General features: G+C 39.6%; 2 protein-coding genes across 4 annotated transcripts in view; one reads left to right on the forward strand and one right to left on the reverse strand.

The window, feature by feature from the left end:
• Nucleotides 1-268: 268 nt before the first annotated feature.
• kctd3 (potassium channel tetramerization domain containing 3) lies at nucleotides 269-13932 on the forward strand. Of its 3 annotated transcripts, none has more exons than XM_019262441.2 (19): nucleotides 269-866; nucleotides 1049-1102; nucleotides 2287-2332; nucleotides 2948-3021; nucleotides 3141-3199; nucleotides 3931-4011; nucleotides 4189-4347; nucleotides 4821-4911; nucleotides 5328-5518; nucleotides 5612-5727; nucleotides 6177-6264; nucleotides 6446-6562; nucleotides 7066-7236; nucleotides 7358-7513; nucleotides 8122-8218; nucleotides 8395-8588; nucleotides 8731-8869; nucleotides 8964-9086; nucleotides 9401-13932. In XM_019262441.2, the coding sequence occupies exons 2-19, from the start codon at nucleotides 1074-1076 to the stop codon at nucleotides 9978-9980; spliced, it is 2511 nt and encodes an 836-aa protein (XP_019117986.1). In that variant the 5' UTR covers nucleotides 269-866; nucleotides 1049-1073; the 3' UTR covers nucleotides 9981-13932. The 3 variants fall into 3 exon arrangements, with proteins under 3 accessions (XP_019117986.1, XP_019117987.1, XP_010755104.2); XM_019262442.2 differs by having other exon boundaries at nucleotides 269-861; XM_010756802.3 differs by having other exon boundaries at nucleotides 269-717.
• Nucleotides 13933-15975: 2043 nt separating this feature from the next.
• ush2a (Usher syndrome 2A (autosomal recessive, mild)) overlaps nucleotides 15976-24171 on the reverse strand; it is a 195514-nt gene continuing 187318 nt past the window's right edge. Inside the window, exons 85-96 of the mRNA XM_027281636.1 lie at nucleotides 22862-23068; nucleotides 22563-22655; nucleotides 22081-22226; nucleotides 21838-21956; nucleotides 21331-21429; nucleotides 21049-21225; nucleotides 20401-20484; nucleotides 20114-20255; nucleotides 19846-19933; nucleotides 18884-18949; nucleotides 17674-17856; nucleotides 15976-17325 (exon numbers count right to left, since the gene is read on the reverse strand). Of these exons, the coding sequence (XP_027137437.1) occupies nucleotides 17236-17325; nucleotides 17674-17856; nucleotides 18884-18949; nucleotides 19846-19933; nucleotides 20114-20255; nucleotides 20401-20484; nucleotides 21049-21225; nucleotides 21331-21429; nucleotides 21838-21956; nucleotides 22081-22226; nucleotides 22563-22655; nucleotides 22862-23068 (1494 nt within the window). The 3' untranslated portion in view covers nucleotides 15976-17235. The remainder of the gene's footprint in view (nucleotides 17326-17673; nucleotides 17857-18883; nucleotides 18950-19845; nucleotides 19934-20113; nucleotides 20256-20400; nucleotides 20485-21048; nucleotides 21226-21330; nucleotides 21430-21837; nucleotides 21957-22080; nucleotides 22227-22562; nucleotides 22656-22861; nucleotides 23069-24171) is intronic.

A 24171-nucleotide genomic window follows, 5' to 3' on the forward strand; every position in this document is an offset into this window, starting at 1 on the left:
TTAGCAGCTCGAGGAACAGTCAAGATAGTTCACCTCCGTAATGTTGAATCTGTGGGGGGCGGTTAAAGAAAGGGCCTACAACATCAAAAAATATGCCTATGTCTCACACAACTAAATAAATATTTCATTAAACACATATATTATATTGTGTTTGTCTCTAATCAAACATATTTTTTGTCATAAAGCTTTGTGGCTTCAATCTACGCGGCGCAAGCGAAAACGGAAGTGGTCGGAGGTGAACGCTCTCGCCTCGCTTGCAGGCTGTTTGTACAGCTGTTTCACGTTGCTAATATTCTGCGCAAGATGTTATCCACGATTTAGTTACGATGCGAGGCAGTGATGCAAACAAGCCCGCTGGAAAATAAAGGGGTTGTTGTGTGGCTGCCTTTTTGGATAAAAAGACCCCCCTGTCTCTCTTCGCCCACTATGCGGAGGCTCGCCGATACCGAAGCCGTCCGCATAGGTCGTGAATAGCGGATATTTTATGGAAGGTGGGACGAGGGAGAGGTTGTGAGGCTGGGGAGTCGGGACATCGGCTGAGTGAGCTGGGCAGAGGAGCGTTAGCAGCCTAGCTTTCGTGACAGCTACGGCTGTAAGGGAACAGTGACTTTTTTGCGTACAACATCCCCCCTTTGGTCCGGTCATCATGGCTACGAATGGTAACAATTTAACGCCAGGGATGGGAGATATCATCCAGTTAAACGTCGGTGGGACAAGGTAAGCTTCGACAGCAGGACAACTCGACAGATGATGGTCATCATTTGGGGAAATTTGAGCTGTGGCTACGTACGTGTATGGTGATATCTAGCTACATGGTCAAGCGGCCATGGATGTGTGGCTGAAGTAGATACACCACTCAAGGTTGAGTTGAGTCTTTTTATCATCCTCTCTCTCTGTCTCTCTCTCTGTCTCTCTGTCTCACACACACACACTGTATGTAGTGTAGGGATGCAGTGGTTAATCATGAATAATCCATCATTTTCCTGCTCATGAGTGCACACTGCCCCTACAGTTTCCACTGTTTGTAATAATTGTCTTCATACTGTAGGTTCAGCACCTCCAGACAGACTCTGATGTGGATCCCAGACTCTTTCTTCTCAAGGTTGGTGTTCAATGTTGTCAGCATTTGGACTCTATTTCAAAAAGCAGATGACAATGCATTTAGATAGATCTGGACACTTTGTGCAAGTGCTATTTCCTCTTCACCTCCTTACAAATTGACAAATTGGTTGCATTGTGAAATGTTCCTGCAGCTACACCAGATTAAATATTTGAATAATCAATTGAAATATTAGCAACACAAGTTCAGCATGAGCTGTGCAGTATGTTGCCTGTGCAGTGCAAAAACCACAAGTATTTTGTGGTGTTATAACATGCATAATATATACCCGAATAACTCATCACTTATAGAGTACATTTAACTCACCCGCCCCTGAGGCTAGGCTAATTAAACTGTACTAGTACTATTACTAGATCATGCACAAACAGGTCAAAGACTGAGTGAGAATGCTTTGTGGCAGCTGCAGCTCTTAAAACAAAATCCACATTACATAATTAATGTTAAGTAGGGATGTTCCATTGTCTCGTCTCTGTCCTGCTTTATACGTCTGCCATTCTGGTGATGTAAAATGTCAGGGGAACAAATTTAGGCTGCTATGACTGAAACACTTTTATAATGCTTGTTATTTGTCATTTAAGAAAGGCCAAAGTATTGTCTTATATTCATCCAGAGTTTAATATGAGCACTGATAGTCATCTCTGGTTTTAAATTGTTTTGGGGTTCATGTGTGTTTTGACATGATTCTAGTGAGTTATTTAGGCGTCATTCCTGCTGTAGACGGGGGACACAGTGCTAAAGTGAAACAGCTGATTGGGGCTAGGCAAATACCACAGTCGTAACAAACTCAAACATTGGACTGAGCTCACAGTTTGACAACAGCTGACTGAGTAGTGCTAAATGCCTGTCGGTCTGTCTGCCAGCGCACCTGTCTGCCTGCCTGTCAGTCTCACAGTCTCGCAGTTCCCCCAGCTGTCTGCGATGTGTGCAGTAAATATTAAGAAATTTATCATACAAACTTGCAGGACATGCTGATGCGGCACTAATCTGTAGTTCAGAATCAACAGGTAAGGGTAAGTGTTACTGTGCAAATAGTTGCTGTGTGCTTCAGGTAGTGGTATCACTGCTGGTAAGTGGAAATGGAGAAGTACTTGGGCTAACTGGAGCACTGTGTGTGTGTGTGTGTGTGTGTGTGTGTGTGTGTGTGTGTGTGTGTGTGTGTTTCCCAGTCTGCTGAGTGGAAGGATATCCACTCTTCGGGATGAAACAGGAGCTGTGAGTATAGCTTTTGCTTCTTATTTGAAAACTAGGACAGAATCTGCAGACCGCATCTGAAAATTCTTTCAGCACTTCCAGCTGACGTGACATTTGTTCTGTTGTGCTGCAATGTGCTGAAATATGACACACGGCTGTCACATTATGTGTCTGCACAAGAACAAATAAGATATGACATTACGCCATTTCAGACTGTGTTAGACAAATCCCTTGGCCTAAAATCAATGTTTCATCAGTTCAGTCAGTTTCATCCACTTACCTGTTGTTAAGTGAGCCATTGTTTTGTGTAGGGCAACAACTAATTACTTTTTAAATGACAGATAATTAATTATTATTTTCCACTGCTTGCTAAAGCCAATATAATGTAATAAAGTAGTAAAGCAGTCCATGGTGATGTCTTGTTTTATGAAACATAAACCTAAAGTTATTCAGTCTACAGAGAAAAGTAGCAAATCCTTACATTTCAGGGCCTGAACAAGCAGATGTTTGGCACTTATATACTAATTATTTAAATTGTTGATTAATTGTACACCAGCTAATTCATCACCTAATCATCTCAGCACTTATTTTGTCTACCGTTCTGTTGTACAATATTCGTTCCTCCTCTGCTTTCAGATATTTATTGACAGAGACCCCACAGCGTTTGCACCAATTCTGAATTTCCTCCGAACCAAAGAGTTGGACCTGCGGTAAGGAGTCACAACACCATTCAGAAAATATCCATGATATCTGAATTTTTTTAGGAAGACATTATTATTAAAGTTTAGTTGTAACCAGATTACTTATGCAGCTTTTTTTTTCTCTGTAGGGGTGTCAACATCAGTATCCTGCGACATGAAGCAGAGTTTTATGGGATAACTCCTTTAGGTGTGTTGCTATACAGAGTTTTTGGTGGAAATGGAAGTAGCAATTTTCTTCCTAGCACAAATAATTAATGAAAACTCATCATGCACTTGTCTTATATTAAGTGTGTTCCGTATGTCAGTGCATTTTTGTCAGTAGTCACTACATGTCTGTAACATCACCAAGTACTGATGAGCATGTAGGCTTTTTGAGTACAGTTTTAACAGCTAATGTACAAGTGAGGTGTTGTCCTGTAGTATTAAATGTTGTTTTGGCTCCAGATACAACTTGGCAAAGGTCAGAACATTTTTACTGTTAGTTGCATGTACTCTAATGTTGTTTTACTTCCTGTTTCAGTGTTTGTAACTTCCCTGCATTGTCTGTGTATTTGAATGGGAAAGTTTGTGAAAACTGATCACATTGCTTAAAATCATGATATGCACAGCAGTGAATTTGATACAATGCAAAGTAATTACATACAATTACACAATACCATAGTGGATTGCGCCAACTCAAAGACAGGATCTATGTGTAATTGTGTGCATTGTGTGATTTCTCATTAACTTTGTCAAAACAACCAAAGAAAACACAAAACAAAGAATAAAAGGAACAAAAGTACGATTGATTATAATATCTGTTAATGACAAAATTCACTATCAGTAATTATAATCACAGAGTACATTTTTCGAATGGTTACTTAGTCATCATGTCACTCTATTTATCATGAACTTGTGTGTGTGTGTTCATGTGTGTAGTACGCCGTTTGCTGCTGTGTGAGGAACTGGACCGCTCATCATGTGGTAGCGTTCTCTTCCATGGTTACCTGCCGCCCCCAGGTAAAGATCTGAAACTGAGCGATACAGAAACTGAAAATAGAGTAAACCAATAATGTGACTGCGGACAGAATATTAAACTGATGTTCCAAAAAATTATGCAGACAGGAAACGACCTTTTAAGTCACAGAATACTATTAAAGTAGTAGAAATTCATATGTATCAATCTTTCCTTGACAGCAATCCCTGCCCGTAAGCCAAGTCCTGCCTCAGCAGCCACTGGCTCCTCCTCTGATGAGCGGCCGGGTCCAAGTGGAGCAGAGGGCTTCACCCGTGTTGGTCCCCCTCCTCACCCTTCCCTTTCTGGCCCACCTGGAATGGACGACAACCACAAACTGGGTAACCTGGGTCAACCTCATGAATTGTGTCCATAATCTGTAAATTATGTATAGTCGTATAGCTGTTATGAGCAAGTTTCATCTTAAAAATGCAAAATGCAAATGTAGAAATTAGTCTTATTTTTGACAGATAGCCTGCTACACTAGTATATGTACTGTTTATGCTTGTGTGCATGTGTTTATTAATAGGACCTGATTCTTTTAGTATGCTGGCCGGGGTAACTTAGTTTCATATCGACCTGTTGACGATGACATCAGACAATATAGTGAGCTGCAGTAAACAAAGAATATATATACTCTGGGCTGGTAGAGAGAGATTTGGGATAGGCATTTTATATTGTGTAATAATTTATAAGTACATTTCTGTTTAATTCAGCTATTCAGATAATAACGAACAATGTAAAGTCAAAACAAAATTCTGTCTGATTATTAGGTAATGAAACCTGTGTGTCTATTTATATTTTGTGTATGCAGGTCCTGTGGTTGACCCCAGAAAGGTGCTGATTATAGCCGGACACCACAACTGGATTGTAGCAGCTTATGCACACTTTGTCATCTGCTACAGGTAATAATGCCACAACATAGCTTGTTAAAATTTCTCATTCACTGTATAGTTCATCAGGAGGAGACATTACATTATTTATGAATGTGGGAGTCATTATCTGCTGTGTCTCACATTTCTCACTAAATGTTGCTATATGTTTACCAGTACACAAACTAAAACAAGCTGACAAGATGAGGACACAATAATATTTGGTTTAATAATCAAAAAGTATCTTTTTTTTAATATACTGGTTATTTATTGTGAACATTTTAATGGTTAATAAAGGCAGTTAATTAAAGCTGATATTCCTGAAAAAGACTGAGATAAAGATGATAGAAATCTATGTGGAGCTGACTCAGGACAACATGTATGAAAGTCATAGATGCCAACACGTTTCAACATTGAGGTCACTGTTTGTGTTTGTGATCTCGCTACAGGATAAAGGAGTCTTCTGGATGGCAGCAAGTGTTTTCATCTCCCTATCTTGACTGGACCATTGAACGCATTGCACTTAACGCCAAGGTGGTGGGTGGCCCGCATGGAGACAAAGATAAGATGGTGGCCGCTGCATCTGAAAGCAGTATCATCCTCTGGAGCATCCAAGATGGAGGCAGTGGAAATGAGATAGGTAAACAAGGAGATACTGCATGCTTGTGTTGTGTGCATTCTCCGCTCATTAACCCAAATTTACACTAACTCCAACCTGTCCCCACCACCCCAGGTGTATTCAGTCTTGGTGTACCTGTGGATGATCTCTTTTTCATTGGGAACCAGCTGGTGGCTACAAGTCATACTGGGAAGGTCGGAGTGTGGAATGCCGTCACACAGCACTGGCAGGTAGGAGGGTGTGTGTGTGTGTTTGTGATTCTCCTCAGTGTTTGTGTTGTTTGTATTGTCCTTGCCTCAGAGGCCCTTTAGAGTCACTGTTTAGTTTGTACACTTTGAGCTACTGTAGAAACATGGCTGCCACTGTGTAAATATAAAAGGCCCATTCTAAGCTAACAAAAACATAATATCTTTTATTTTCAGGTGATTATACACTAATGAAAACATTGTTATCTGCCATATTCTGCGAACAGAGCCACCTAAATCTCTCCCTAAAGCAAAATGGACTTAACGTTAACCGGGGCATCAAAAAGTGTTTTTTCAAGCAAATTGCACTAGATGTTTATATACTGTTGGCCTGTATTTATGTCTTTATTGAACATGTGGAAGATACAGTATGTGCTTTCCATTGAATAACACTGTACTGATTGTGAGTTTACCTTTTTGTGTGTATATGTTAGGTTCAAGATGTGGTTCCTATTACCAGTTGTGACACAGCAGGATCCTTTCTACTTCTGGGCTGCAACAATGGCTCCATCTACTACATAGGTACACACATGTTAATGCACAAACACAAACGTGTGCACGCACAGGGTTACCTATCTTCTGTCTGTTACTCCGATTATTGATTGAATAATCCATACAAGAAAACTTTGTATGATTATACTGGATCGATATTGATCAACCTTGTTAAAATCATTATCAACACATTATTTTGTCTTCTTTTCAGACATGCAAAAGTTTCCACTGAGGATGAAGGATAATGATCTTCTAGTGACAGAGCTTTATCATGACCCTTCAAATGATGCCATCACTGCACTGTCTGTCTACCTCACACCTAAAACCAGTTAGTAGACCTATTTTTTTTATTAGAAAATAAACTTTAAAGTCCTTGTAAAGTCAAAATAAATATGTGTTTTGACTAAAGAAGAAAGTGTTATTAACCACCCAGCCAAATTTGAATGATTAAAAATAATGACAAGTTTATGAAACTAGGTGTCAAAATCAGGTAAAAATGGGGGGGCTGAAAATCCTGGACTGAAAACTGGTGAAAAACTCTTTGAACTTCTAACTCCACATTTCAGTAATGTATTGTTCAAAGTCTTTTCACGTGTTTTCAGCAACTATTTTCCAACATATTTATTGTGTTTTGAAAGAAAATGTAGAATTGCCTTTACACAGACTTTAAAAGCTGTATACCTGTACACATCTGCCTATTTTTTTTTCATATTGTTTTTTTTTTGTGTGGCTACATCATAAACCACAGTTGCTGACCTCTCATGATAACCTTCTGTCTGTGTGAATTTGTGTGGGCTCTCTGTCTTCCCCTCCCTCTCTCTCTGTTCTCAGGTGTGAGTGGAAATTGGATAGAGATAGCCTACGGGACTAGCAGTGGTGCTGTGAGGGTGATTGTGCAACACCCGGAAACAGTGGGGTCAGGTCCTCAGCTCTTTCAGACGTTCACTGTGCACAGGAGCCCTGTGACAAAGATTATGCTGTCTGAGAAACATCTGGTGTCAGGTGAGGAAGATGTGACAAGTAGAGGGATTAGACAGTAAGACAACGAGTTTATTCTATTCTCTGTTTCACACCTGAGTGTATACATGTGATTGAAATCTACTGTGGTTGTTTTCTGTGTCAGTGTGTGCGGACAACAACCATGTTCGGACGTGGACGGTGACCCGATTCAGAGGGATGATTTCCACCCAGCCAGGCTCCACCCCTCTAGCATCCTTCAAAATACTGTCCCTGGAGGAGACGGAGAGCCATGGGAGCTACTGCTCTGGGAATGATATAGGTGAGAAAGTTAAGAAGCAAATGTGAGGGAAGGATAGATGCATTTTTAAGAGGAGGAAGTGGATCTTAACTTTGCATTTATGGTACACCAGACCAGCACTGAGAGGCTCAGGCCACTAGGATCCTAAATGAGGACACTTTTAAATGCACCTTAAAATATTTTTCTTACTTATTTACTCCTTATTGCAATTATATTGTTATTAACTTAAGATTATTATAATAATAACCATATTATTTATTACATTTTCTATTCTTATTACTATTCTTTTACACTGTTTTTAATCGAACAGAGCTTATGAATACATTTCACTCTGAGTGCGCCTGTATGATTATATGTGACAATTAATTATAATCTAATTGAATTGACTGAAATTGATTCAAATTCAGTATATATTAGTTACATTTTGTACAGATATGAATGTATATGTGTTATGTGAAAATCCTTGAAACACACTACAGTACTGGCCATATAAGTCTTTAACTTAAGAATCGTCACCAAAATCCAGCACTAATTATTTACTAGTTTTGTGTTCCACTAAATGTTGTATAACTTGCTAAATTCATATGCAAGATGGCCGGCGGAGACTGATTGAGTTTTTTTCCTCTCAGGTCCATTTGGAGAGAGAGACGATCAGCAGGTTTTCATACAGAAGGTGATCCCCATCACCAACAAACTGTTTGTGAGGCTCTCATCTACTGGAAAGAGGTAGCATATACTACATCTGTCTTTCACCTTTGTTCCTCTGAAGTTTTCTTTGTCTTTTATTGTCTTTAACTGGAATATGGTGGATAGGTTCTGGGACTTCTGTTTAATTTTTGCTGCTTGACCAATGTGTTTGTGTTCGCATGCTAGCTACATGTTAATTTGTGTGTGTTTGTTAGGATCTGTGAAGTGCAGTCCGTGGATGGGACCACCATCTCTTGTTTCATGGTACGGGAATGTGAGGGTTCGAGCCGGATGGGGTCACGGCCTCGGCGCTATCTGTTCACAGGCCATGGCAACGGCAGCATCCAAATGTGGGACCTGACCACTGCGATGGACACCGCCAACAAAGGAGAGGAGAAGAAGAGAGAGGGTGAGGAAGCAGAGACAGATAGGGGGAGGTGGAGAGAGAGAGAGAGAGAGAGAAATGTGGATGGCAAAATTGTGTGTGTGGGACAATAGGTGAACAACAACAACGGTGTGTGTATGTCTAAAGCTGCTCTTGTGTTTGACAGATGTAGGTGGGCCTACAGAGGAGGAACTACTGCAGCTGTTGGACCAGTGTGACCTGAGCACCTCCCGCTGTGCTACACCAAATATAAGCCCTGCACCCTCTGTGCTGCATCACACACGCCTCAGAGAGTCCTGCTCAAGGTGAGAGATGACACACAGACAGAATGAAGGAACTATAATAAATAACATAATAACTGAAGTTCTTGCCTATCTCACTCACCTTTATGTCTTTCAGTCTGCAGTTACAGGCCCCGGAGCCTATTCCTGAGAGTCAGGCTACTTATGGAGCTGTACGACCCTACAGAGAGAGCCCCCTGTTGGCCCGCGCTCGGCGAACGGAGTCTTTCCACAGCTACCGGTGAAATAATATTTGTCTTACTGTGCAGATACATTCACTGTTCACCCATATTCCAAAAATACTGACCCCTAGTGGTGTCAAGCATTGCAGATTATTTAGGTTAATTTGTAATTTGGACAATCTGACCTTAAGAGACCCATCCATTTTTCATATTTCGGTGCTCTCTCCCTGATTAGTGGAATCTAGTGTGAGGATTACTAATACTCTATCTGCACGCTGATCTAATCTGATTATGACTACACTTTGTTATTGTCTGCATTTTGTTTATTTATCTATCCACATGTAACTGACTACTTCCATCTATCTTTCCATAGAGACTTCCAGAACTTTAGCCTGAGCCGAGGTGTCCTGGACAGCACGGGTCAGATGTCCACACAGGGCCTCAGTCAGGCCCCTGATGCCCGCCGTTCGCTCTGTGACTTTGGACCTGAGGACAGTGAGCGGAGAGCCTCAGCTATGGAGTTCTGGGCTTGTAGAACGGCCAGTTCAAGCTCTACCATAAATATCGGCGCTATGGCAACTGCTGGTGTTTGCGGGAAGGCAGAAGGCAGTCAAGAGTCTCCACGACAACCTCCTGACAGCCCAATTCCAGGAGGTGACGTTAGGCGAAAAGTGCACCCGCAACCAGAGGAGGGAGACGGTGTGGGATCAGGGGGAGACGGGGCGAAAGTGGAGGGAGGTGTGAGAAAAAGGGGAGTACTAGAAGGAGGCTTTCTGGGGAGGAAGAGGGCTCCTCCAGTCCCCCACCTCTCCTCCCTCCCCTCTGGATCTGACGGTGGTGGCAGCGACTCATCTTCAAACGCCTCCCCCTCCCCAACTAAACTGGGTTCTTCCACCTCACCACGACACAGGAAGCTGGCCCCCGAGCTGTCCAATCAGGACAGCAGCCTGTGACAGCTCAATGTGCCCACCAGCCTTTTCTTTAGATCCCAATCAGAGGAGTCATCATGTGGAGACTTCCTGTAGATTCATGCGGGAGATGAGGCCTGGATATCACAGCAAAGGAGGAATGTGGCTTCAGCTGCAGGAAACCACTTTAATTGCTTCTACTCCGCTTTCCACCCCACCCTAACAATGTTTTCTAACTGGATGAAGGACCTTCTTCTTTTGGGACTCCATACAAGTTGCTACCATGTTTTAATGAGTCTCAGGATGAGTCTACTTTACTCTGTTTGCTTCCTCAGCTGAAACACTTTTATTTAAAAATGTTTTTTTTAATTTAATTCAGTGGAATTCAAACATTGCTGTCATATTTTGACTACAAAATCTTACACGAAGCCGCAGTCACAACATCCCGACGCTAACAGCATGCCATCTCAACTTGTTTTTTTAATCTTTTAAGGATTTCAAGTTTATCAAGTTCTCATCACACTTATCACAAAATCTGCTGGGTACAACTGGAGCTCCTACTTTGCTTCTGGTGTTTGCTTCTGGTCGTCTAAACAGATGATGACAGTGATGTGGTCAAGTTCAAGTTGAGGCACAAATCTGCTCAGTTAAGTCCTAGAGAACTGCTGAAATGCTCTACAGGAATACAAACATCTGTTGGGTCTGGTATTGTGAAGGGCAATGGTTTAAGCACAAGTTTTTTTGGCCACTGATGTGTTAAATAATTAGATTAAATCATTAACTCAAGTTCATCAAAATGGAAAGAAAACAACAAGCAAATAAGCACAGCGTAGTACTTAATTAACAAAAGCACAACTTGTGCTTTTATCAGATATTTAAAGTGTTTTTATTGGCTTGTAGTTTTGTAGAACCTGGCCTAAATCATTCTCGCCTTTATAAATACATCCCACATGTAAAATTTGAGATCGAAAACACATAACAGAAAGGGCATCAAATCCTCACATTTGATTAGCACGTTTTTACATTTTTGTGAACTTTTGTCACAGATTTGTCTGTGAGGATCAGGCCCCCGTGCAAATGCATAAGTCTCAGTGAATCTTTACTTTAACTTACCTTCAACTTGTTACCCTAGCCAGAATCTTGGCAGCTACTTGAATCCTAATGCTGCAGCCAAAGACACAATAGTTATTATGTTACTGTTGTAGAAGAAATGACACTAGAAGCTAACAGTCAGCAAGCAGTGAAGTCATTTTGCAGCTCCAGCATGCAGTAAAACCTTCCCGGGGTTGTTGTTTGACAGCTCAATGACAACTATGCAACAGTGGAGTTAAGATGCAGAGCAGCTAAGATAACACGACTAACAAGTCTTCATGATATGTGTTACAGGGCAGTTGCATCATTAACTTACGTTAACAGTAGCATAAGAGACGCCTTGCTCTTCAACAAACATTTTGACTTGCTATAGCAGGAAAAAGCATGGCTGAAAATGTCACTAGTGATGGCTCGGTTCTTTCAAGTGTCCCAGTGAGCCAGCATGCACACCACTAGGACACTGGAAGTAGCTCACCTAAACAAAATCTGAAATTATGAACTATACTGTTCTTCCTGCTATGACAAGTCAAAGGTCAGCTGTGAAAACAGTCCAATCCAACACAGCAATTTAAGGCATTTTCATAAAACAATAGTGAATGTGAATTTGGCACACAGCTGGAACCTTTCAGTCTGAGGGAAGTTTTTATTATTTTATTTTTTTTTTGGAGATGCATTAAAAAGATCACATTCACATAGCAGTGACAGCAAATCAACTTTAGCTCATAAAGGAATTTAATGCTTTGTGGCAGTGTTGTAGTCAAGACCATTTAACCCAAGACCATGTCAGGATCAAGACCAGGGTCTATCGAGACCGAGACAAGACCAAGACTTTGAGTGGTCGAGAGACCAAAACCAAGGCAGGGCAAGACAGATTCAAGACCAAGACCAGACACTATATAGCCTACTTATGTAGCTAATATGCAGCTAATACTTTCCAAATCACTTTGGGGGAGGCGTGGTCCTAGCTTTTGCAGTAAGCATTGCATTGACATATTTAAATACTGCTCTGTGTTTTCTTTTGAATGCCGTTTTGCAGCTGGGGAAAGGTAGACAGACATTAATAGTAACAACAATTTCAAAACTGAAATGAGTCAAGTTATTGGTTTCATTTGAAACAGGAATTTTACAGTACAGTAGATTTTATAGTATTTATCTTAATAATCAAACAGTGCACAGGCGGTTTAACAATATCCCCAAAGATGTGGTCTTGACCAACTGAGACAAGACAGAGTAAAAATACGGTAGACTCTGAGACGAGATGTTCAAAAAGTGGTCCAAGACTGATCTTGAGTACTACAACACTGCTTTGTGTATATACAACATAGGACCTTTTGCTTGATGTCGAAGCCGAGATAAATCATTTGGTACATGATTTATCTCTGGTCAGACACTTAGAAAAACTGTGGTGCCTGATTAAGATCACACTAATTATTATTTATATTTTATTTTTTTAGAGCGTCACAATATAACTACACTCAACTCAGTACTCAAAATGACGTACACTACATCACTTTACTCCCTTTGAAACTGATTTCAATGTGTCTTGTTTTGTTTCAGATGACTGTTGCAGTGCCTTATTTACCCTGTTTGACAGTTATCAGCCTGTTTGTGTGCTTTAATTGAAAAAAGGATTCTGACCAAAGGCTTGTGAAGACTGAGCTCATTATGGAGCCGCATAACAGACCTGCTCACTCTGGAAACGACTCATGATAGATTTACAACAGGCCAAAATAGATTTCATGAGTGGTCACTTGAATTTGATAGGCATTACATATTAAATTATCAGCATCTATTGTATATTGTAAATAATCCTGGCGTAGATTAAAACCGCAGTCCATCTTTCTTCCCAACACCTGGGGAATTTGTGTTCTTTGTAGTTTAAGGTGAACCATTTCGAGCATACAAGTGGTAAAAATATGATAGTATGCTCTGTTGTAAAACAAAAACAATGCACCTTGGTTATGATATAGATGACGGCCTACAAGGACAGCTAAAAGTTAAATAGCAGTGACCTCAATTAGCACAGTCATTCTGTGAGTTAAACCTTTTTTGCTTGAGATCAGATCCCCTCTGAGACTTTATGAATAAACCAAGCCAGCTCTTAATGTACGGTACTTTAAAAATAAATAAAAACATTATGGGGATAACCGTTAAAACTGATGACAGTAAAAAAAAGGAAAAGGTGGAAAGAACTAGAAAGCTTATTGTGAAATGTTATTGTTATAATTTGCCATATCCAGCAGCTATATAACCTCTTTTGAAGTAGTTTTTTAGCACATTGCTTATCATTTTAACATTGAAAGATGATCTGGCCGTGTGGTCCCTGCCTGTACAAAGATGTACATTTTGATACACTAATTAACTGTATGGAAAGTAGACATACATATTCAAAACAAAGTCCTAACATGGATGCATTGATGTGTGTGATGGTGTGTTCATACTTAACACTGTTGTTCTTTACATATTGCTGATAATCATATAATGCCTATATTGATATTACCATGCTATTGGACCTAACTGCATTTGCACTATTAAGACTAATATTAAAGTAACATGCTAGTGTTTATTTTATATATATAAGTATGTTTAAAGTGTATTTCAGCACATAACTGTTTGTCTGTCCTTATCTGTTGTCCCTCAGTTCCTCTCTGGCTATGTTTACATTATATTACAGCCAGATACTAGTGAGCTAAAAGGAAATACATATCTGTTTGTTTAGACTGTCCTGTACATCATTGTTTTACACTGTGTATGTTTGAAATGCTGCATTATGTTGTAATATTATTTACAGTTGCCTACAGTACTGACCCATGATCTGATATAATGTTGACATTGAACTTTTCAGAGCCACAGTGTTCGTGCAATTTAAACTACAACTGTGTTCACTAAAGCTCTCAAAACTGGACTTTTGTTTTCTTCATTGAACTCTCATCAGATTAAGAGGTCAATTGACAGTCATGAAAAAATGTCTTGTCATTTCCTCAGTTTCACAGATAATCTGAAGGAAAGATCAAACATTCAGCGATTTACAGAAAACCTTTCAATTCTATAAATCTGTATTACAAAGCTGAAAAGTATTTTTTTAAGGGCCCTTGGCTCTATTACAGAATATGGCAGGACTGAAATATAATATGAATAACTAAGTTTTCATTTGTGTGTAATTATTTGAAAATAAGGATATATTTTAAAATTACCTTAGAATGACTGGTAAAATGGTAAATGCACTGTATTCAAGTCACAGACCGGGTATTGAACCATGACCTGCTCTACCGCTTGAGCCACAGCCGTCCCATGAGCCTTTTTATAAACGTTTTTATATCTACAGATGCTGTGGATCCTCTTCCATAGAGTCAGCCATGTTGAACCAACATATTTCTACAGTAGCATGGAACTGACAAACTAAACACTGACTCTAGATAAGAGTTTCTGAAGCATGGCACAACACAAACATGTAAGAGAATCACAAACACACGCACGTTTCATGGCCACTGTAGATTCTCCTCAATGCCAGGAAGACTGTGAGGGGAGGGAGTTACAGTCAGCAACTACACCGGTAGATACTTCTAAATCCTACACACTGGTCCTTAAAAAAAAAACCCATCAATCCTCAATGTAGGTACATTTCTTTGAGTTTAAATTTTAAAACTGGGAAAACATGCTGAAAGAAATGCTGCCAGTCACTGGCAAACAGAGTTTTTAGCGCTTGGTTTGTGTGGATAGCCTGTCAAAGTGCACAATTTTGTTTGAGCGTGTGTGTGTGTGTTTGTATGTGTGTCTCCCCAGCGCTTTCATTTCACTAACCTTCCCGTTCAGACAGTCTCCTCTCTGAGACGCCGTCTGTCGTCATCGTGATTTATGAGTTTAATAAAACTGTGTGTGTGTGTGTGTGTGTGTGTGTAGCTCAGGGCCATACTGTCCCTTACAATCACTCCACAAGCTCTCTTTTCACAACGTCTCCCTCCCTCCGTGGCTGACAATAGCCGTGAATGTGGCTGTGAATGTTTTAGAAGTGCCCTTGTCAGACTGGTGTCCTTGAGCGAGGGCATGGTTGTTACTGCCAGTTTGTTAATTTCAAACTTGCTTTGATGTTCCCTTAAGGGACGCAGGAGCAAAACTAAATTACTGTTGCATAGTTTTGATTGAGATACTGGCCCTCACACTGTGTGTGTGTTTGTGTGTGTGTGTGTGTGTGTGAGAGACAGCTTTGTACAGCTGATGGCACAACTGTTTTACTAACGCAGCAGAAAAAAAAAGACTGAAATAGCATTTTGTCTTCAGCTAGATCACAAATTCAGATAGAGCAGCTTCATTTATGATGTAGCATCTAGCAGCAGTGAGTATCTCCACTATGTGTTCTTCACTCCTGTACACACACACACACACACACACACACACACACACACACACACACACACACACACACACGTGTACACACATGATCATTAAGCTGTATGTATGTAACTATTTTGGTTTTGTAATTGTATTTCTACAAGATTAAATGGATAGTTAACCAGGGACACAGTATAAACCTCATGATGGAACAAATATTCACATATCACTAGTGGAGTTTTTGTCCTCTGCTAATGTAACACTTTTGTGTCCTCCTGCATAACTATCACATTTAATATGGTATCGGTATGTTTGTGTGTCTCTGTTCATGATGGAGTAAAACGAGATTAAACTAATACAAGCTGTCATTAAATTCTTTCTCAGAACATACAGATTAAATTAGCCATGTCATGAAACATCACCTTTAAGATTCATGAATAAAGTACAGCACTAGAAGGAGTGAGTCATTCTTGGGTAACTTTGTAGGCAACAGCAAGTGGAGCTAATACAGGAATTTAATAATCATGTGATATTATTTCAAATACGTTTTAAGTGAAAAAAAAAAAAAAAAAGTAAGAACACAACTAGAAAAGAATAGTTTTTGGACCATTATTTATGATTTCCCAGAAAAGCACAAACATTGATCAATGAATCATCTATAAATAAGATTTTTTTATACAACAACCATAAATAATACTGCCAGTGTAAAAAAGAAAAGGTTTTTATAACAATACAGTAGACTTCAATTTTGTACACAAAAAGCCATCAACATTACACAGAAATTCAACAACTTCTGATAAAATACTGCTTCTAATATCTTTAGCTTCTAAAAAAAAATTAAAAGCCCAATCTGTGCAATCCAAATATAAACCACGGTTCATTCCTGCTTCATTACAGACATTTCTTTTTGTTGTTGACAGATAAACTATGAAATCAAACCCAGCTTTCATTCAGCTTTACTACACAAATTCATTATGTCCACCTCCTTCTGAGTTTACCTTGCGGTAAACTGTCCATCAATAATCTCAAATTGGGCTTTCAAGTTACATCACAACAATCAGACGGCACATCTGTGATTCCCAGCCACATGTTAAAAAAAAACAAAAAAAAAACAGTTGGCATTTTTTTTTGTCATAAAACTAACACCAAGGCCATGTGTAAAGGACTATTGCTGCTGATAATGTGTAAGCTTACTAGGCACAATTACTTGTTAAAGCAGAAGAGGCGACTGAAACTATTCACTGGAACTGATCTCTGCTTTGATTCTGAATAGTGAGAAGCAAACCTACTAAACTACAACAGTTGGCAAGCATTGACAGTGATTTATAATACATCCAGAACATTCAGTCAGTGTGTTTTGCGTCATTTAAGGACTGATCTGGTTCTTAATCTGAGCAGGATTTCAGTTATAACATACGATACAATCCAGATATGAACACATTCAAAATACTGCAGCTTTTTAACTAACAACCTACACAATCACAACTGACTGGGTCCATATCTGAACTGTATTCTTGTATGCTGGATCCCTGTACTCAAATTAAGATGATTAATTCCTAGAGGGTGAGAGTGGGGTAAAACGAGAAGACACATTTTTTTTTAATATACGTTGTAGTTTCAAATGAATGCTGCAACAAAACAAGCATTATTATTCCATTGTAACAACAGGTCTTTGGGTCTGGCTTTCTTTTACAACCTTGGATTTGAACATCATTAAAACATTATTAATACTGTCCCAATACAATTTAAAAAAATGTAAATTTAAATATTTTTTCCATACTGATCAATTCGTTAGACAGTTTTTTTTTTTTCACTCTCTTGGTTTGAAGCTAGGCCTGAATTTTGACTGTGATACCTGATTACGTGTGGGGGTCTTGTCTTACAGATGCGTGTCAGTGAACATGGCGTGCTCTGATTTCACAGAATTTAAGGACTTGATGGCGTCCACAAACTCATCGTCTTCCACATACTGAAAGAGAACACATGAGACCATGATGAGGTATTTGAAAGGCCTGCAACAACTCTAATTGAGCCCAGTGACAGAGAGCAACACCTATGAATTCTTGAAACACATTGTCTTTTACACTATAACAAATACATTTTGAATTGATTGCATGGGATGTTCATTTGAGAGCCTTCTTACTTTTGTTGTATTTGACTCAAGATAATTTTCACACTTGCTCTTACATATGTTACTCCCCATTAAAGTTTTTGTTCATTCTGTCTCTGCTTGGTTCTGTGAAACATTTTGGTATCTTTTTTAGAATATCTTTGCCAGGAAATATAGCATTTCATATTTACATATTTTTATTCTCACCAGTCCAGAATCTTGTCCCAGTGGGTTGTCCCAGCTTCCTTCTTCCATCATCAGTGACTTCCTGTCAATCAGTTGACTGATGCTGCGGTGCAGGGAATGCTGGGAGTAGGCGTGACTGAGGTCTGTTTGGCTGGGAACTCGCAGGACGGACATGCCGCTGACTATCTTTGTGTCTGTCAGACCCTGAAAATGTGAGATGGTGATTGTACACACATTTTGAACCAATTTTTTTACAAATCATATGTACTTTATAGTACTGCTAACCATTTTCCAGTGCACGTTTAAATCTGCACTGCATTACCACAACAGTGTGAATTTGATAAAGAAAAAAACAGACATGATGTTTATCGTTACGGATTACAGCACCTCACTACTGACCTGCAAAATGCCTTTCTTATGGTACTGAAATGAATGGGAACCAATGACAGCGAGGAACAACTGGTATATTCATCAATCTACAACATTTTTCATCAAATAAATATGAAAAATTTAGGTAACATGGAGGTAAAGAGATTATTCATTCTGTTGCACCTGAACAGAATATTTTAAATGTAATGCAGATAATACACAACACAACAGAAACACAGAATTGAAATTTAGCTGTCATTGTCATACTATCAACAACCAACAGGGGGCACTACTCAGCAAGGATTAGCCACTTACAGGAGAGAGGCTGTTTGAAATCTCTAGAAACATTTTTTTTTTAACATGTGTGCAAGAATCAGTAGAAACACAGCAGACAACCAGTTCTCTTGAGCTATAAAAACAAAGTATGAGATTAAGATAAAGCACAATGCAGTTTTCAGGACGTTTTTCCCGATATATGATGTATGAACTTTGGCCTCATGGATGCTGCTTTAAAATTTGGATGTATCCGATGATTTTATCTGTCGCATATACAAACACTGTATTTAAGGACAAACTATACAATACATCTTACCTTCACAATCCCTGGCAAACCAACCAATCAAATATAATAATTCATCTTTATTACACACACACAGACACACAAAGCATGCATAAACAAACAAAACAGACATGCATAGAAAGGCACCCACACAAATTCACAATCCCCTACCTCTTTGTACATAGTGTAGCTTTTAAGTATAACGTTGCTGACCTCAACACAGTCTGCTACAGTGTCAAACTGCAGGGGGACAATAAAATAAACATTTAGGGGTTTGACAATAAATACAGAAAATATTCTTACTGTGGGACGATCAGGGAGAAGCACGGAGCTGGAGTGATGTTTAGAGCACAACTCAGGACAGGGCCTCTGAGAGAGAGACAGAGAGAGACGGGGGTGAACAGAGACGGAGAGGATGGAGAAAGCAGCATACATTTAAAAATTAAAAATAAAAATAGAGCATGAAAGGGGAATGTAAAAAAGAGCAGAAAGGGGTTTGCCTTTTGCATTTCTTTAAATTAATTAAAAAAGAAATCTAATAGAGAAGTGAAACAAAATGGAAAATGGTGTTATTGGTAGCTAAGATAAAGAGACATGTTGTCATGTAGTGGGAACAAACTTAAATATGTCAGATGTAATATTCCTACATATCTCTAACATGTTTTGATATAGGCATGAAAAACAGCTGTTCAAAGCGATCTAGAATGGGAATCATTAGTTTCACATTTTCATTTACAGTTTTACAATGGATGATAACTGAATGTGATGTGTAGGATTTGACCCACAACCTCACAAAGATGAAAGAAAGATGTCAGAGTTTGATTTATATAAAAACATCACGCAAATGTGAAAAAGCTAAAATGATAAGCAACTCCTTGTTCATGAAAGAACAAAGATATACAAACTGTTACTGTTTGAAATGAAACAAGTTCCTAATATACTAAAATAATTATTTTCTAAAAAACGCTTCACATGAACAGACATTGTTTCAGTCCCCTCTGTTGGAACAAAAATTAAGACACAGCTGCTCTGTAAAATGTTAGCAATCCACAGAAAAAGAGTTTTGATTCAGTCATGTGGTGATTAAAAAAATCACACAAAAAACATGTTTTTCTTGAAATTTTTTGAATTTTAACTCCTCCGCTGCCTCACTCACTCTTCTGCTTTTACCACTTTGTAAACTTGACTAACAATCTCCCACTCGCTCTCTTCTCCTCTTTTAACCATCTTGTCACTCGGATCACTGAGCTCCTCCATCCTCTCACCATGTACGTCTCTCCCCCAGCCTTCCGGGTCTTCTGAAGCATGACCAGTGGAGGGCGCTCTCTGGCTGAAGGATTTTTCCTCAGGGCTCTAAAGGCAGAAAAAAAAAAAATCATTCACACCCTTTTGTTCTCGTTCTTATTCAGATTAAATTCTTTGTGTTTTGAAAAAGCTTTATCGCAGTTTTATATAAGTGCTAGACGAACAGAAATTCCTGCTATTCCATCTATGCCCTAAACCTTTGACATGCTGCATGTTACATTAGAATACCTTCGCAGAACTAGACCCAGCAGAATGGCTAGTAGAAACAGACCCAGCAAGACTAACAACAAGATGAACCACAGCTCAGAGTAAACTGGTTCTGCTGACATACTGACACCCTGTTGACCATTGTCTTCAGGCTCAGCAGGATCTAGGGAGAGAGAGAGAGAAATAAATTAAATTAAATAAAGAGAAATAAAGTACCATGTATTGCATAGTAAGTTTCACTGAATTGAAATGAGGAAGGAGGTGTCAGGGACAGATACAAACATAATGATGTGTGTGTGCAGTGTTACCTAGTCCTGTGGCAGGGCTATATCTGATGATGGGGCTACTGGCACTGCCAGTGTTTGTGGTACAAGTCACCTGAAATGACAGAGCTAAGAGGAGCAGAGAAGAAAATATTTTAAGTTAAAAAGAAGTCAGATTTTTTTTTGTAGGGTTGACTCTATAAAGACTACATACTGTACATACATCAAATGAAATCAGATTGGTGAGATGTATTCATACATAGGAACAAAGAGACTTTGGTGGTTATTTTGAAGGAAAGCTACTCGTTATAGACACATTTTTTTGCTCTCCTAACCCTGTTGCCCTGACAGCCAATCAAATAAGAAATACCTAAATATAATGAAGGTTCATGAGCTATCTGTAGCTCATTGCCATTTTTTGTTAGCACCAGTCAGACAAAGCCAATTAGTTTGAACAATATCTTTCAATACAATACATCTTACAATATCTATTAATATCTATTTAACAAAGTTAGACTGTCTAACAACACATTTAGTTTGGTGTAGTGTATTTCTCTAATTGCAGCTGCTGTATTTTGTCTGCAGTACACATTCCTCTTGAAAGGTTTTTTTGTGGTTTATTTGTGTTACCACCCCGTATACATTTGTATGTGGGCATGTGTGTGTGTTTGCTTGGTATGTGTGTACTCTCACTTTTCTGTGATGTGCGTGGAATATGGAGATAGCTGTAGAAACCAGTATAGACCCTCAGCTGGCTCTCAGTCACACTATACTCCTTCAGGTAGCCGTTAAGAGAGAAGGACCCCGCCCAGTCCAGCCAGATAACTGTCAGGTTACTGTCAATTGAGAAAGGAGACACATACTGGGGGGCTGGAGGGAGAGAGAGAGAGAGAGAGAAAAGAAGAGAAGTGTTTTTTTAATGTTTTTTTATGACTGGTTATCTGGGAGTGGTGGGGGACTGGACACACTTGTTACCTTCGCTGAGTGTGTTCACAGTAGTCCAGTTGGAGGCAGTACTACCCATGCTGTTGAAGCAGGCAGCTCTCAGCTCATAGGTGGAGTATGGTTGGAGACCTGCGCAGATTGGTTCAGTTGTTATTCACACAAATCACAGACAGACAGATCGACAACACACTATGCAAGTACTTCTCAAGGTCCTTATAATTTGGTGTTATCCTTTTTTGTCACTTCTCTCAGAGCAGCTCAGTTGCTCTTGTTTATGAAGCACCGCCTGCCTCCAAACTCATGGGGCTTGCTTCAGTCTTTATAAATGTCTTGGTTTTATATTACTAATGGATCACTCACAACTAGAAATTCTAAACTGCGATTACTAAAAGTCGTATTATTGTTGTTTTTGCTCTTTCTTAGTCTAAGCTTTCTTCTCAGTGATATTCCAGTGCTGCTTTGCTACAGTAAAACGTGTCTGGACATTTTAGAGCTATTATAAATTCTAAAAATATCTTGACACAAACACAAAGTGACCTGTCACATTGTAGCTCTGGCTTTTGCCAAAGTAACAGACTTCTATTGGTCCTTCAACGCAAGGGAGGGGCACAGGCTGGAGGGGCTGCGGACAGGCTGATCTGAGATGCAGCACATAGCTGGAAACAGAAAGAAAAAGAGTTGTGAGTATGAAAAAGATTTTGTGCTATCTGTATATGTTCATGCTGTCTGTGTCACAGTTGGTTTTTTTAATGTTTTCCTTTATTTATGTTTTCTACTCACCTTTCAATGACTCCATTAGGTGACATAGGCTCATCCCATTCCAGCTGAACAGAGCGGGAGGTCAGGGTGACGAGGCGAGGAGGAGGCTGGTGGGCTGGGGGCGCAGCCAGGGTGTGGAGCTCACTCAGTGGGCCCTGACTACAACACTGTCAAATGTTCAGAGCAGAGACTTCAAACATGTTCTTTCTGAGCCTACAAGTACAGTATCTATGCAGAAAATCTACATATACAGGCTGGGGCTTGTTTTGCAATATAAAAAGTAAAACTCTGGAGGAACAAGTGCCTCTGCACCATAACAATCTATTTTATTTAAGAAAAGCAGTTAAATTGTAGTAATTTATGACTTGACATAAATATTACTCAAGCGGAAGTAAGTTGTCTTGTGTTGAACAATACTAATGGTTGCTTAGTTTCATATGAAAACAGTTAGATCATATCTTTCATAACAGATTAGAAATGTACAAATATATGAGTATCATTACCTGATAACAGGTGCAGGCCTCTACTCCTACCCGGTACTGAGTGTAAGGATGTAAACCATGCAGTGTCTGCTGGTGGGATGTACCCTCTGAGAGCTACAGGAAGGGGAAAGTGTGAGGGTGAGTTCAGATTTTGTGTCACAACAGTATTCAGTAGCATACAGTGCATGGTCCAGAGAGGAAGAGGAGGGAAAGTGTGTCTGATCACAGAAAAGTGAGATTATAGTCATAGAAAATGGAAAAGAAGATAGAACAGAAATCAAACAAGAACCTCCATAAACATTACTGAATTATTTCTTTACCAGAGTGTGGTTGCTGAGGTTCAGTGAGAACACTCTGTAAAGGGTAACAATTCCGTTGGGTCGGGCTGGAGGACGGATGTCCACTACTGCTGAAGTCGCTGAAACACTCAGGAAAATAGGCGGCCGTACACCCTCAGGTGGGGCAGGTCCCGTTCTCTCACTGGCCCACGCACTTTTAGAATGACCAGCTGAATTCACTGCCCACACCTGTTGGTCAAAAGCACATAACAATCAATCGTATCATGAAATACACATATATACATATATATTGGTGACGAATGCATAGAGAACATGCAACACAAAATAAGAGCCAGACATAAACTTTTTTCTCCCGTCATTAGGATTTCAGACATTTTATTAACTCTTACTGATGAAAGCTTCTCTTAATTACCAAGTATCCACCAGACCACCAAAAGGATATAAGTCAATTCATTGGACCATCCATCAAAACTACCATCAGCAGTGAGAGCAGAACCTTTTCAACATGCAACCCAACACTAACATATCTGCATGACAATTACTTTTCACCTTCATCAAGGAGTTATTCTCTCTCTCTCTCTCGCTCTCTCTCTCTCTCTCACACACACACACACACACACACACACACACACACACAGAATAATCTTATTTGTGTGCTTGTGTTGGGTATAATTAGAGGGTGTACACAGCACCGGGTCAGCCAGGGTGGGGATTTGCATGTGTAAGTCATCTGTAGCCTGTCAGAAGTAGTGCAGAAGGCAGATGGATGAGTCCGAGCTTTACTGTTGAAAGTGTGTGTCTGCGTGTGTGTGTGGTGTGTTGTTTGTAGTTGTGATAGCAGGTTCTGTGCGTGTATGCGTGTGCATGCAAGCGTGTTAAGAGTTGAATTAACCTCAATAATAGTCAATTAGGCCATGATCAATCAGACTGATTGATCTAAGTGACAGGACAGATGGACTGAGATGGGAGAGGGGAAAGAAGAATGGAAGATGGAGAGACTGGGAATGGGCAGGAGGAGGAGGACAAGAGGAAGGGTGGACAAGGCACAAGGAGAGGAAGCTGAATACATTTTGAACTGTACCGTTTTCTTATTTTGTGGCTCTAAATGAACTCCAACTTCACAAAAATCCTTTCATGTATGCCAAACTGTGCATTTGTCACTTTCATTTTTTTCTTTAACTGCAGTGTATATTTAAATACACATCACAAACACCAGCTTTTGATTAAAATACTGTACTATAATAGCTTACACTAATCAATACAATACATGCAACACAAAACCATTGTCCACTACAGCTATCCAAAGAGATGTAGGTATACACAATCATGTG

The sequence above is a fragment of the Larimichthys crocea genome, chromosome VIII, assembly GCF_000972845.2.
Source record: "Larimichthys crocea isolate SSNF chromosome VIII, L_crocea_2.0, whole genome shotgun sequence".
NCBI lineage: Eukaryota > Metazoa > Chordata > Actinopteri > Sciaenidae > Larimichthys > Larimichthys crocea.